The sequence below is a fragment of the Hyperoodon ampullatus genome, assembly GCF_949752795.1.
Source record: "Hyperoodon ampullatus genome assembly, chromosome: 11".
In the NCBI taxonomy this organism is placed as follows: Eukaryota; Metazoa; Chordata; class Mammalia; order Artiodactyla; family Ziphiidae; genus Hyperoodon; species Hyperoodon ampullatus.
The window spans coordinates 8,549,974-8,565,609 of NC_136924.1; the positions used below are offsets into that span (position 1 = coordinate 8,549,974).

Below are 15,636 nucleotides of genomic sequence, written 5' to 3' on the forward strand. Positions count from 1 at the left end.
GCAGAGTATTAGACTGGTATCTTTAGGCAATACCAATAACAATTACTGAAAATGAATTCTTCCCTCTTTCTTGATCATTAAAATCAGAGTGGCGAATGTAAGGTTTAGGTGGGCCTTGTATTTGTTTTTTCTCTATTGCAGTCACCTTAAATAATGGTCCCTAAAGAATAAAATTGATCTGGTTTTTATGAATTATACACATCATTTACAAAAATTAAACAAGTAAAGAGCAAGATCTGCTGGAGGTACGGTAGGAACTAGAGAAAGTGTATATTTAATGCAAATTCCTCTTGCAAGTTCCTTTTACTTGGCAAATGATTATAACTGAATTCAGCTGAGTAGAATAGACACACATCTATTTTGTGTTAATGTTGAAATGTAAGTAATGGCGTTTAGAATAAGAATAGCAGATGAAATTAAACTCAAGTTAATGAAATGTACAATGGAAAGAAGTGCAATTTTAAGAGACAGGTGTGACTTAATTTTACTCTCAAAGTCCCTTATTAGTAACTTAATTTTACTTACAATTACTGTTTACCTGGGACAAAAAGTCCTTTATTTTTCCTGCCTCAGTAATAAACAAACTGTAAAGTCTTTTTTTTTTCTTGAAAGCCTGGAAGTCTAGGCCCAAGTCAACGTGTGTATAGAAAGGAAATACTGGTCTTCTCAGTAAGAGATCAATGGCAGTGTTAGTTACTAAGGTACTGCCATCCTTGAGGCACTGTGGGGCAGCAGAGCCTGCCGTGGTGGTCAGAAAATGGCAGCGAAAATAGGAAATGAGATCTCTGTGGTAGGAACAAGAGAAGAACAGAGAGATTGATTTCATAGCACTTACTGCACTGAAATAGGTTCGTTTTTATTCTTTACAATTATAAAGCAATTTTTAAAGTTTTAGAATCTAAAATTTATTTTGTATTTTGCTAACAAAATCATATTTGGTTTATTAAATTGAATTTATTTTTCAGAAAATATTTACAAATATTTATTTCATTTATTCTTCAGTGCTTCTAATTTTAAATGGAGTTTGAAGTTGTGGAATTCCTAGTAATCTATCTCTTGGTTTTGGTTATTTTCTGAAAATAGAGACTTCTGATGTAGGAAATTAAAACACTATAGTAAAGCAGACTTGAAACTATATTAGGTCTTTAAGGCATGGTCAGGATTATAATCTATCTACTGAATTTCACTTCAAATTTAGTAAGAAATATCATTGGTAATAGAATTCTCCCTTGAGCTTTCAAGCTGATTCTAGGACATGGTGCCCACTGCTAACCACTGGGCTCCCAAACACTGAGAAATTCTTGCTTTCAACCTACTTACACTGTAGAACCCAGTGCTGGCTGTTGGACTTGCACGTTGTGTCTCAAGTTGCAACTTACCTGTCCCTAGTCATGCTTTCATTCTAACAATGGAGGGCTTGCATCCAACTTCCAGAGCCCAAACTTCCTTTCTCCCAGCAGGCCCCGTGTTTAGAAACTGAATGTTTGTATTGATCATTGTTTCAAGTTCTTCTCTAGTAGCCTATATGGTATTCTGGGCCTAAATATTTGAGTATTTTCTGCCCTACATTCTTCCAACAAAGTCCCAAGTGCTGTGTTAGGACACTCAGTTACTTAATTCGGGCTTTGTGCTTTGGGAGTTGCCTACTATATTCTAGGCACTGTTTTAGGATGGTGTGTGTGTGTGTGCGGGTGTGTGTGTAATTAAATACTTACATGTCTATATGTATATGTACATATTTACATATATGCCTATGTGCATATATATGTGTATTCCTTAAAATACTGTAAAGTAGATATTTGCCCCCATTTAATAGATGAAGATATCAAGTCTTAGCAGATAAATAGATTGCTCATGGCCACAGAGGGAGAGGCAGTCTGAGAACCAGAATTCAGACCTAGTTCTTGCTCATTCATTTACCCATTCATTCATTGAGTATGTGCTATGACAAGCATCATTCTAGGTTCTCAGGATACAGCAGTAAACAAAAATCTGTGTCCTCCTTCATGTTACTTACTATGTCAGATGGTGATAAGTGCTATAAAACATTGATACAGGATCAGTGAGGAATGAGAGTTGAGTGAGGTTACAGTTTTAAATAGGGTTGTCAGAGAAGTTTTCACTGAAATGGTGACATTTGATTAAAGACCTAAAGGAAGTGAGAGAGAGAACCATGAAACTATCTGAGAGAAGATGGTATCAGACAGAGGAAAAAACAAGTGCCAAGACCTGAGTAAGCGCATCCCATGTGGCATCTCAAAAGAATTCTAACTGGGAATTGCTGAGCCCCCTGGAATCCACACTGAACATTCGTTGCCCACATGCCTCGTAAGTGATAAGACACTATATCCCGTAGATGGATCACGAGTTGTTAACAGATTAGCTTTATCAGGTTCAGTTATTACCTTGCACATAGTAGGCATCCCAGAATTGTTTACTTTTTAACAAGTTTATTTTTTATATACGAAATCAATTTTCTAAACTTCTGTTTCTTTGTATATTTTTACTTTCCTTCTAATTAAACTATGAAAAGGGTTTGTTAGAGTAGTAATACTGTGGTTAGATTTTCCTGTTTTTATATTTAATTTGATTTCTATAAAAACTTAGTTAAATGTGAAAATGCTTTTGAAATGGTTCCATGTAATGGAACATTCAGTGTAATGTTAATATTGGCACAATAAGGATATGCATGTCAATTTTTGTTAATCATATCATTCTTTCTAAGAGCATGGTTTACATGTTGAGATAACATATTTTTTCATTTCATATGCAGCCATAAATTATGTTGGAGCTTATGCAAAAAGTTTCCTAGCACATAATGGAGTGATATACATTGACTTATTTTAAAAAGCAACAGTATATATTCTGTTTCTTTCTTAAATAGATTATAGGGTTATGGATATACTTAAGCATTCATAAAATTTAACACATCCTATATATAATTTTCATAGTTCAGCAAGACAGCTTTAACTTTTGACTGAAGTCTACTAAACAAGTATAAAAGATTGAAGCCTAAAGTCAACCGTTGGTAGAAGCCAAAGCCTTAAAATGTATAATTAAACTTGCATTGAATATAAGTAGATTTCCATTTTAGAAAACATGTTCAACTCAGCTCAACCAACACTTACTGAGCTTTCTGCTATGGGAGTTCTCCTGATAAGGAAGGAAATCACTACTGTGGTAACACTGGCGGTACTAATGGAGCTGGACCCACGGCGGTGGTGGGGGTCCCAAATGAAAGACATTCCCACATTAGGTGTAATGGGCGGCTGGGTATGCATTGAGGGTACAAGGAGCAGTTAAGATGGCGTAGACTGTTCACGTGAGCACTGGGCCACTGATGACACTGTGAAACAGCATAGCAAATAGGAAAAGGGAAAGGTTTGGTGAGCTTGAGAGCTTTCAGCTCCGTTTTGGGCGTTTTGAATTGGAGACATTGTAGGACACGTAGAAATGAGTCCGTAACATTTCTATGTCCTTGTGAAGATTGGTATTAAGAGGGCACTGTTGACTTCTTGAAATTCTGGACCACAGGACATTTCTAGGGTGTGTGATAATAACAGTAGTGACCTTTGCCCTAACCCCTGTAACACAGTTAAACGTCAGAATTTAGCACATAATTGTAGTTTATATCACATTCTAAATGTTTTAAATCACTTTTGTCTCACCTTGTGATTGTAAGCATTAGGGCTGAGATGAGGTTTTACGTTCTTCTAACAGGCTCAGAAGTGCTGTTGGAGTCCCTGTAGTAGCCTCAGTGAAAATTACTACCCCGGAATCTTAGCATTTGTTTCTCTCAGTGTACCTGGTGATGCTACAGTAGTAAATGTGTTGAGGAATTTCTTTCGTTCATCCCTTCATTGGTTACCTACTTACTGAATACCTGGTATATGCAAGGTATTGTTGCCTTACAACTGGGCGTGAGGCAGTAGGGATACTTTGTTTCTAGAAATGGATAACTACAACAACATCTTATCATAAAAACTTTTAATTTTCTTTTCAGAGACTTATCAGTTGTTTTAAATGTAGAAATTACTCTTTTTATTTCATGAAATCTTAAAATCACTTCTGGTAAAGAGGGAGGTGTTGAGGGGAGTGAGGGAAGTGAAAGAATTAAGAAGATAAATGAGTTTGAAACTGTCTTAAGATATTACCATGTATTGATCTCTGCCAGAGGGAATTCTTGTTAGACCTGATTCTGACAGTCAGTCTGCCTAGCACTTTTTTAACTGCTGTCTTTCCTGATTTCATTTGTTACTCACTGCAGTGGCGTGTTGATCAAATGTGGGAATTAAGAGCAAGGTCTGGGGCTTCCCTGGTGGCGCAGTGGTTGAGAGTCCGCCTGCCGATGCAGGGGACACGGGTTCGTGCCCTGGTCTGGGAAAGATCCCACATGCTGCGGAGCGGCTAGGCCCGTGAGCCATGGCCTCTGAGCCTGCGCGTCCGGAGCCTGTGCTCCACAACGGGAGAGGCCACAACAGTGAGAGGCCCGTGTACCGCAAAAACAAAAAACAAAAACAGCAACAACAAAAAAAAGAACAAGGTCTGCACACAGCCTTGGTTCACATGCCTTGCTACTTAGTGTTTGTGTGAACCTGGCTAAATTGCAGCCTCTGTAAGTGGGGATATGAGCACGATGTACCTAGCTTATAAGTCCGTTCCATTCAATGTCAACTGTTTGGCACAGTGCCTGGCCCATAGTATACGTGCAATAAATGTTAGCAATAATAGTGGTGAGTTAATTGTGAATCCTAACAGTACTCTGTCTTCCTTAAAGTGCTAGATAATATTCAAGTAAAATACCAGACATTTAGTTTTGAAATTTTATTTATTTTAAATGTCAATATTATATATTCATTGATTGTTTCTATTTTATTTTTAGCTTAGAAACATTATTATTCATTTCTCTATCTTGAAATTTTCATAATCCAACATGTGTATGTATAACCTTTCTATCTTTCCTTGTATATTGATCTCTGCTGTAAAAAAAAAAAAAAAGGATAGGGATATACTGATATCATATTTAATAGAATTAACTTCTCCCTTGCCTCTCTGGTGCCTTTGCTCCCTCATGCCCAAATAACCTGTCTTGTAAGAAACTTCTGTGGGTGTACAAAAAATAAGAGTAAATAAAGACAGAGCATGTAATAAAGCAGAACAAGTACTTCCAGTAGAGGGAGATATTGGCAAAACAATCAAACCGCAGAATATGCAGGTGCAATGGGTATCAAATTTAAAAATGAAGCTTTCCCTGTGTAAAAAATTTAATTAAGAAGTTAAGTAATAAGTTGGGTAACACTGTGGTTTTTATTTTGCTAGTTGCCAAACCCAAACTCAGTGTGCAAGTATCTGGGAATGCACTATGAGGACTACGGATACTATTACCATCACCACGGAACTTTTCTCACATACTGTTTCAGAGATAGAAGTAAAGACAAGATCATTGACACCTTTCATCTCTCTGAATCTCTAAAAATCGCAAGTAATGGAAGCTGGATCATTTGAAAACAAAGTTACAAAAGCTATATTTTCATAATTCAAAAAGATTTTTTTCACAGAGTTCTAGACTATCTGAATAAACTGGTGTAGCCTTAAATGACATAAACCAATGGACTGAATCAGAACACTAACCTTTTTATAAAAGGAAACATTGTTAAAAATTTAATATCTTTGCAGTTTAGATCTCCAAATTTCTGAAATTACTAGGAGGCCTATAATTAAAAGCAAATTAACAACATTAATTTGGCTTGGATTGGAATTTTTTCAAATATTTTCAGTAGGATAGTTAAATTGATTTGAAGCTTTACTTTTCCAACAGAAACATAACATGTCTTTCTGTTGGCAGCATTGTCCAATAACTGACTACTATAATAGCCCCTCTGCACTTTGAAATTTCCTACTCTTATTCTATCACATGCTAAGAAATTGCACCCTGGAACTTGGGGATGTTGAGACTGCCCTTAAACCTGAGAGGCTCGCTTAATAGTGGACTGAGTTTTCCCCTCTGTATCATGCCTAAATATTTTGATGTGGATTTTATTACTTTTTGGCTGCATTAGTAAATTCAGTTTGTAAAATGTCGAAAGAACTTTATATAATACACAAAATGTATCTTACATAAACGCACTATAGTAATCTTGTAGTTTAAATTTCCATTTAATAGATTCAGAAATGGAAGTTATACATCTCTGCTGATTTTCTAGTTAATTAATTTGGTAAACATTGCTACCATCAACTTAATAGATATTAGCTTTCAAAAGGTACTGTCTTAAACATGTAGTTTTTAGTTATTTAGTTAGCATTCTGCAAGCCTTCTTCAATTTTCTTGCTTTTAATTTTTGCCAGGGAGCATCACTGTTTTTTGTGTTTAAGCAGGTTTTTATAATTTCATAGGTAACTTTGGAGTATCAGCTAGCTAGAATGAACTTCATAGCATATAGTATGATTTTTCTGATAGGACCTAAGTTGTTCCCAGAATTGCACCATGCTTTTGTAAGGTGAACATTTTAAATGCTTTATTTAACCACTGGATGTACTTTTTTTAGTTATTAAAAATAATTTTCGGTAAATGGACTACTCCATCCAAAGAGTTTCTTTGAACTACTAATACATATCAGAATGCCTTTTTTTAAACCTTCATAAATAAATTAATATGCATTAAAAATGGCTGTAGGAAAATGAAACTGAACAAATAAAAAGCAAATCTGTACTGATGTGTATCCATTAGAATAGGCAAGATTATGCTACAGTAATAAGCCTAAAAACTCAGTGACTAAAAACAGTGAAGGTTACTATTCATGTATGCCACATGTTCATTGTAGTTTGACAGCAGTGATGCCTTTGTTGTCGTCACTTGGGGACTCAGGCTGAGGCAGGTTCTATCTTGACAATTGCACCTCTGGGCAAAGAAAATGTAGTGACTCTTTTGATATTTTTAAAACTTCTGCCTGAAAATGGCATAGTTCACCTTGGGAGATGTAACCACATCTGAGTTCAACAGGGTGAATGATCCTCACGCAGAGAGGGACACTGGATGTTGCAAACAGTGTGGCAGTTTACTCTTCTAAAGTGAGCATTCAGCAACTATCAGTAGTTTCTGTATGAAGCTTAGACAATGTCTGGTTTGAAACTGGCTATGGGAAGAAAATGAACTGTTTTCACCTAATCATAACCAGATTAGTTTTAGAAGTCGTATTGACAGTGCGTTGAACACATATACACACACACCCACACAATTCTACATGGTCCAAATGATGCAGGAGCTGTTTTACAATAACATTTATACCATTGAGAATATTGCTGTTGTTCTACCTGCAGTGTGGACAGGGAGTAACAACATTTGATGGACTGACCTCCTTTAAATTCGCAGTTGTACGTCAGCCAGGACCATTCATAAATTTAATGAGTACATTACAGTTTAACACGGTATTAAACTTCTTTCTTTCTTTTTTTTTTTTTGGCTTTTAAAGAAACAACAAAAAGGACAAATTTTAATTTGGAATCTAAGTGTATAATGGTATAGTGTATTAAAGAGGAAACTGGCTGCTACAAATAGCTAATAGTTTAAATAACAAATATAGTGGAACCATTAGTGATATTGCCAAAATTCACACCAAAATGAAAATATTATAGTTTGTTATAAGATCGGTGATTTTTGTTTTTTGTTTTTTAAATCTCCAACAAATTAGCTAGTGATTATTTATTTTGTTGCTAACAATTCTTTTTATCTTGATTTTTTTAGATATTACTGATTTTCCAAAAATATTTTGTGAAACTTCCCAGAAGCTGGTGAGTGTGGAAGCCTTCGCTCTGGCTGCTAAATATTATTCTGTACAAAACTTGGGAATATGTACTCCTTTTGAACAGTTGCTTGTAGCCCTTCGTGGAAATCAAAAACAGAGAACTGGTAGGTGTGTTTGTGTGTGTGTATGTATGTTTTTTAGGCATTTAGAAGCAATATATTGTTCATATGTGTATACATTTCCAACATGTTCTTAATTTATTGTTAGACCTTATATCATGAGCCCCGATAGAGTGATTTGTTCTAAATGAGTAGGTTTTCTTATGCACCATATTAAACAGAAAACTTAGGTATAGATCGCCACATTTTTTTCCTACATCGTAGTCTAGTTATCAGTCTTTTCCTTTGTAGTTAATTGTTTTATATTTCAAGGAACATTTTTAATAATGTTATATGAGTCTTTTCATTTTATTAATTTAAATATGATTCATAGCAGCTAAACTAATAGAGATCCATCATACAGACACTGCAATAGGATCTCTGTATTATTTTCATATTTATTTATAGAAAATATGAGCATCAACTGATGATTCTTATTAAGTTTTGTTTCTTTAGTAGCAGTACTTTAATTTTGTTTTATTTTTGTTCAGATGAAAATGTGAAGCTAGATGAGTTTATGAATTTGAAAAAATCTCATGAAGTTCAGGCAATGTCAGAGCTCATCAGCAGTATTGCTGATTACTGTGGAATAAAGCAGGTAAGAGTATTTCCCTATACATTCATGTGTTAAAATTATTGCCATTTTGGGGGGTATCATTCAAATGTCCTTTTCTACTATCACTGTCTAGCCTTTAAAATGTCATTAAGTAATAGCTGATATGAGATGTCACATCACATCTGATCCTTTAAAAATGCTCTCATTTCCCAATATGCTGCAATAAAAACAAATTTATACTAAAAATAAGATATAACTGTTAATGTTTTGCCACAAATTTCACTCTTTTCAGAGTGGACAGAAGCTATGGTAATTCTCTTTTTCTTATGTTGTAACTCCAATTTGAGGCAGCATTATGAAGATGGCATTCTGCAAAATTGTTTACCACTAGGTGTTCTCAAGGACCTTGGTTACCATGCTGTGGTCTGGGGCACCTGCCTCATTATTGTAACATAAAGAAACTTGGATTCTTCCATAGTGTCAGAATTATAATGCATTCCTGTTGTAAAAAAATAGCCTTTGTGAAGGCTAGTAATGTCTGAACATAGATGTTAAAATAAAATCAGTGATTGCCTCCATTGGCCTATAAAAATAGTAAGTTATGTTTCTTACCCCTACAAGAACATCTATGGGGGTAATGGAGGATTTTTTCCCTTCTTCAGTTTTTATTAGGTGTTAGAATCTTTTCCATGTATTCTTTCAGACTTGTGGAGAGTTTGAGATTGATTAGAAAACGATCACAGCTTGCGCCAGGTATGCAGAACCACTTATGGCAACATAGATCCCTAGAGTAGGAACTAAAAGGCAAGAGCTGAGGTAATAGTTTTCAGCCTTTTCTCCAGTGTATCATATCTAAGCAGTACCTATCAGGATCGGTAACAGGCTCACCATGACAGTAATACTCAACCGGAGTAAAAAGGGCAAGTGCGCAGTAAAATTTAACAAACTGCTGCTGTACGTAACACATGGATGAATATTAGAAACATAAAAATGAACGGGAAAAATAAGCAATTTACAGAAGACTACGTGTTTTATGGTATCATATTTAAAAAGCTCTTAAGCAAAATAATGGTATATTCTTAATGCAAAAAATATATGCACAAAACCCATTAAAGAAGCAAGGGAATCATAAACAATAATTTGAGAATAGTTGTTACCTCTGGTAGGGGAAGCAGGGAGATGGGATATGGAAAGAAAACATAGTTATATGGAATGGAAGTACTAACATTCTAGTCCTTAGGACGGCTAGTAGGTTCATGGATATAGCAGACGCTACTGGATGCCTTATTCAGATACTCTTGGGCCTCACCATTTCATGGTGTGCCAGGCTGCTTTCTACCTGGCAGTTTCTACATTTCTTTTCCTGTGGGTTTTCTCTGTCTGCTGAAGCATGGCACTTCCTGCATACAAGTTCTGGGGATTAATTCCTCCCTGTGAGCATCCTTGAATTAATGACTAATACACGTTGATAAACAGATACATCAACTCCTGGACTTTCCAGGTGGGATGACTATGAGATATGTGTTCTACAGTAGCTCTCCAAGTTTCTCAGTGTGATTAAACCCAGGTTGTCCTAAAGTGGTATTTTCCTTAAGAACATACCTTTTACTGGGCTGTCTTCCTTTCTCTTTTTTCTCTTCTCTATTTTCCTGTCAGTGTTTTCTTCACCTCTCAAATAAATCACTTATACTTAAATCTTCGAGGGGTATTATTGTGCTTTATAACTTTACATTTCAACTACATTTATTCTTTTATTTATATGAAATATTACATAGTAAATAACTTTAAATTAACAAAGTGGACTTATTTTATTTCTAAAGTGCAGAGAAAAAAAATTTGAAATAGCATAATGTTTCATGTTAGACCTTCTCTAAGGGAACTTTTTTCATGGTGATGGAGATTGTTTCTAGTGAGTGAAAAAAACCTGTATTAAAGACATACAGGGTCTTTCTCTTGAAATTACTGAATAGCAATATTTGATTCTCAAAATAGTTAAGTTTGAAATGTATTATGTGTATACTATTTTTCCTTTTAAGAAGCAGATTTAATAAATGTAGGTTTCATGGGGATAGTTGGAAACCCAGATACTAAAATCTTAACTTTACTAGTGACCAAAAAGAACTAGAGAAGAAAAAAAAACAACTTACTTTTGCCTCAACCACATTGCTCCCTACATGCCAAAAACCTTTGCCTCTCTCATCCCCATTACCAAGCCTTCTTACTTCTTAATTTTTATTTCTAAAATATGTTCATTCATTCACACTTGCATGCATGCGTTCATTTATTAAATATTTCTTTGGCTCCTACCATGTGACAGGTGCCGTTATAGATGCTGAGGATACAGTAGTAAACAAAACAAAACAAAACATATCTTTGCCTTTATGGCATTTATACTCTAATGAGGAGAGATAGATAATAAAATCATTATATTTTATTGTATATGTTGATATACTTTAAGGAGAAAAAAAATAAAAAGGAAGTAGCTGATTCAGGGATGGGGGATTAAAGCTTTTGATTAGGAAGAGAGGGGCAAGTAAGACCTCATTGTAAAGATAGCATTTGAGTTAAGACCTCCTTCAAGAGGTAAGAGAGTTATCCATTAGAATATCCGGATGAAAAATATCTTAGATGGAGGGAATAACACATTCAATGGCCCTAAAGCGGGAATATACTTGGTGTATTCTTTTTTTTTTAATTAATTAATTTATTTATTTATGGCTGCATTGGGTCTTCGTTGCTGCGTGTGGGCTTTCTCTAGTTGTGGCAAGAGGGGGCTACTCTTGGTTGTGGTGCACGGTCTTCTCTTGTTGTGGAGCACGAGCTCTAGGCACGCGGGCTTAGTTGCTCCGCGGCATGTGGGATCTTCCCGGACCAGGGCTCGAACCCATGGCCCCTGCATTGACAGATGGATTCCTAACCACTGAGCCACCAGGGAGGCCCCACTTGTTGTATTCTTGAAAGAGCCAAGAAGCCAGATTAACTCCAGTGGTGAGAGCAAGGACCGAGTAGTAGGAGCTGAGGTTGGGGTGGCAGAAGCAGATCATGAAGTTGTAGAGTCTTAGAGGTCATTATGATGATTTGGGCTTTTATCCTGAATGAGGTGGGAAGCCATTGGAGCCACTGGATCACTCTGACTGCCGTGTTGAGGAGTGTTATGAAGCAAATATTGAGTTGGCCAAAAAGTTTGCTCGGGTTTTTGTAACATCTTACGGAAAACCCCGAACGAACTTTTTGGCCACCCCGATATTTCCATTACCTTTGCACTCTTCGCCATAGTCTTTGTAAACATTCAAGCTGGTTCTTTTCAGAAATTAGCTCATGTGAGCATGAGCTTCCAGAGTTGAGGCAAAAAGCTTAGTAACAAAGGAGGTTAGTAGCAGGAGATAAGTTTAGGGAAGTGATGAGAGATTTTACTTAGAGGTGTGGTATGATCAGTCTTTGTTTTGCTCTCTTGAGAATAGACTCAAGGAGGGAAGGTGAGAGCAGGGAGATCATTGAGGAGGCTGTTGCAATAACCTAGACTTAGGATGCAGTTGGTATGAAATACCCTTGGTAAGACTATGGATTTTTTCACAATTCAGGTGGAGGGTATGAGAGAAAGAAAGGAGTCTTGTTCTCCACCTGGAAGTATGGAGAGACTATTAACTATGATGGAGAAGATTATGGGAGGGGTAGGTTTTACAGAGACTATCAAGAACTTAGTTTTGAACATGTTAAATTTGAGATGCTCATAAGACATTTTCAAGTGGAAATGTTTAGGTACACTGTTGGATATGAGTATGAAGTTCATGGTAGAATTCCATACTGGAGTTATAAATTTGAAAGTCATTAACTTATACACTGTTGGATATGAGTATGAAGTTCATGGTAGAATTCCATACTGGAGTTGTAAATTTGAAAATCATTAGCTTATAATAGTAGTTAGATCTCCAGGTCAGTCAACAAAATATAACTCTCCTATCTGAAGTATAGTACCATACTAATACTAATATTAAGAAATGTAATCACTATGTGTAGCAATATTTCTGTGAGAAAGTCTTCTAAGCAGAATTAGGAAACAAGGAAGATACCTCCCACCAGGTATTACACTGGAGACTCCTCTATCTTCAAACCTATAAGATGATCCAGGAAGGAAAAGACTGTTGTGAGTAAGGGGTAAGAGATCAGGATTGTGGAGGTTTTGCTACTCAGATAAGAGGGTTTGAAGGCAAAAATATGATGATTTATGTAACCTTTAATTGCAGAGTTTGCCATTCTCTTGCTAACACTGTATATATTACTGAAAGGCCAATTTGGAGAGGGATAAAAATCAATTTGGGTCAGTAAGATATAAGTGAGCTGATAGATTTTTCTAGGAAATTTTGCCTATTACTGAAAAGGGTTTCAGATATTATGTTGTAAAGATATGATTCTTAGATTTTCCCCAGCCATCTTGCAACCAGAGGAATTACAAATACATTGGCCCAAAGGCCATATGTGGTTGAGCCTCTGGTTGGTTCAACTACTCTACTGCCAGATTTCTTAAGTGAGGTGAGTTTTTCTCAGTGATGGAAATTTGATATTCTGTTACTTGCAGCCAAAATTTTCCTCATTCACAAGTGGAATCGTTATATGCAGATTTGGGAACAAACTCAATTACCTCTTGGTAAGAAAACATCTGTATTGGGGGGAACAAATGTCCTGGTGCTTACAAGCAACCCATTGGTTGCTAGCATTAAGCTGCCATTGGCATCCGTGAATGTGTTTTTGTAGAAGGAAGGGAATGGAGAGCTTTGCTTTCTCTAGAGATTCAGATATGAGGAAATTGATTAATAGAATTTCTACTCTGTAGCCCTTGTATTCATGAGTGTGTTATCTTCAGTTAGATTGTAGTTCCTTAGGATCAAGATATATAATGCTTCTGTATTTCCCATAATACCTAGCCTAGAGATTAACATTAAAAAGGGGGCATAGGGAATTATTTGTAAGCTAGACACTTATTTAGTGGACATCATTTATTGGAGTTTTACCTATGAATTGCAATTTTGCTTGAATTGAAATTTTTGAGGATTTCATTGATGATATGCATTATTTCAAATATAGGAAATTTTCCTTGAGTGGCTCATATTTATATCAGGATTTAATTGATTTTAGGAATTAAAGATTAGATATGATGAGATTAGATAATGATTTCCTATGATAATATTTCTGTAATTGTCCATTTATTTCTTATGAAATGACATGACAATACAGTAAACAATCTTGGTAATTTTATATGTCTTTTATCATTTTTAGTTTTATTGAGGTATAATTTATACATTCACCAATTCTAGGTGTACACTTTGATGCATTTGGTAATTGTGTGCAGTTGTTTAGCCACTGTAATAAAAAATATTTCTGTCACCATAAAAAGTTTCCTCATACCCTTTTGCAAGATATTTCCTCCTCCATTCTCAAGGAATTACTGCTCTGCTTGACTTTTCTAGAACATCGTATAAATGGAATCAAGTAGTGTGTAGATGTTTGTGTCTGACTATCCTTTAGTGCATAGTTTTTAGAGTCATCAATATTTTTATGTGCATTGACTCTTTGTTCCTCATTTTTGGGTGTAGTATGCTACAGTATGGATATACCACAATTTGTTTTTCAATTCTTTGGTTGATGGATATTTGAGTTGTTACCAGTTTTTTTGGCCTCTATGAATTTATTCACATACAAGACTTTGTGGACATGTTTGCATTTCTCTTGGGTAAATAGCCCAAAGTGGGATTTGTAGGTTGTATAGTATAAGTGTATGCTTTACCTCTATGGTAAACTGCTGATGTTTTCCAAAGTGACTGTACCATTTTACATTTGTGTGTATCTCATTATGATTTTAGTTTGCAGTTCCCAAAAGAGTAGTGATATTGGGCATCTTTTTATAGTGGTCATTTGTATATCTTCTTCAGTGAAGTGTGTGTTCAAATGTTCTGCCCATTTTTTAATTGGTGGCTTGTCTTATTATTGAGTTGTTAGACTTCTTTATATATTCTGGATACAAACCCTTAGTCAGATATATGTTTTGCAAATATTTCTTACCCTTTTTAACTATGTATTTTGAATAGCAAAGGTTTTAATTTTAATGAAGTCCATTTTTCAATTATTTCTTTGTAGTTTATGCTTTTTATGTCCTACATAAGAAATCTTTTTCCCTCCCAATGTCACAAAGATATGCAGGAATTAAAGATATGCCTGATTGGCATATGACATGCAAAAATCTTTTTTTTCCCATACAGACATCCAGTTATACCCACACCATTTGTTGAAAAGACTATCTTTTCCTTTGAATTACTTTAGTTGTTTTGTCAAAAACCAGTTGACTATATAACTGTGGGTCTATTTCTGGACTCTGTTTATTCCATGGATTTATATATCTATTTTTATACCAGCACTACACTGTTTTGATTACTGTAGTTTTATATTGATTCCTGAATCAGTGTAAATCCTCAAATTTTTTCTTTTCAAAATCGTTTTGGTTATTCTAGGTACTTTGCCTTCTCATATAAATTTTAATATCTGCTTATTAATTTCTTTTAAAAACCCTGCTGGGATCTTGATTAGGATTGCATTGAATCTATATGTCAGTGTGGCAGAATTTCCATCTTTATATTGAGTCTAACTATTTCATGAACATGGTATATCTTTATTTAGCTCTTTTAAATTTTTCCTATGCAATGTTTTATAGTTTTCAGTGTATAGGTCTTGCATAACCTTTGTTAAATTTATTCCTAGATTTCTATTTGTATGCTATTTTAATTCAATTGGTTTTAAATTTTATTTTCTAATTGTTCTTTACTACTGTAATGCATATGTTCTGATGGTTCATTATTCATTTCTAATGAGCTTGTATCTTCACACATTGCTAACTTGACTTACTAGTTCTTTTAACTTTTGTATGCATTCCTTAGAATTTTCTACAGATACAATCATGTCATCTATGAAGAAAGACAATTTTACTTTCAATATTTATGTCTTTTACATCTTTTCCTTGACTTATTATTATACTGCTTAGAACTTCTCTTAAAATGTTGAATAAAAATAATGAGAGTTGTTGGTTTTTAATAGTAATCAAAAATTAAAATTAAAAAAAGCATAACAGGTTGTATAAATTATACATTCCTTTACTTGCTTTTTAAAAAAATATCACAAATGCTTTCTGTTA

General features: G+C 35.0%; 1 protein-coding gene across 1 annotated transcript in view; it reads left to right on the plus strand.

Annotated features, from left to right (window-relative positions):
- METTL25 (methyltransferase like 25) overlaps nt 1-15,636 on the plus strand; it is a 98,686-nt gene that overhangs the window by 11,981 nt on the left and 71,069 nt on the right. Inside the window, exons 2-3 of the mRNA XM_079714395.1 lie at nt 7,742-7,906; nt 8,392-8,498. Of these exons, the coding sequence (XP_079570521.1) occupies nt 7,742-7,906; nt 8,392-8,498 (272 nt within the window). The remainder of the gene's footprint in view (nt 1-7,741; nt 7,907-8,391; nt 8,499-15,636) is intronic.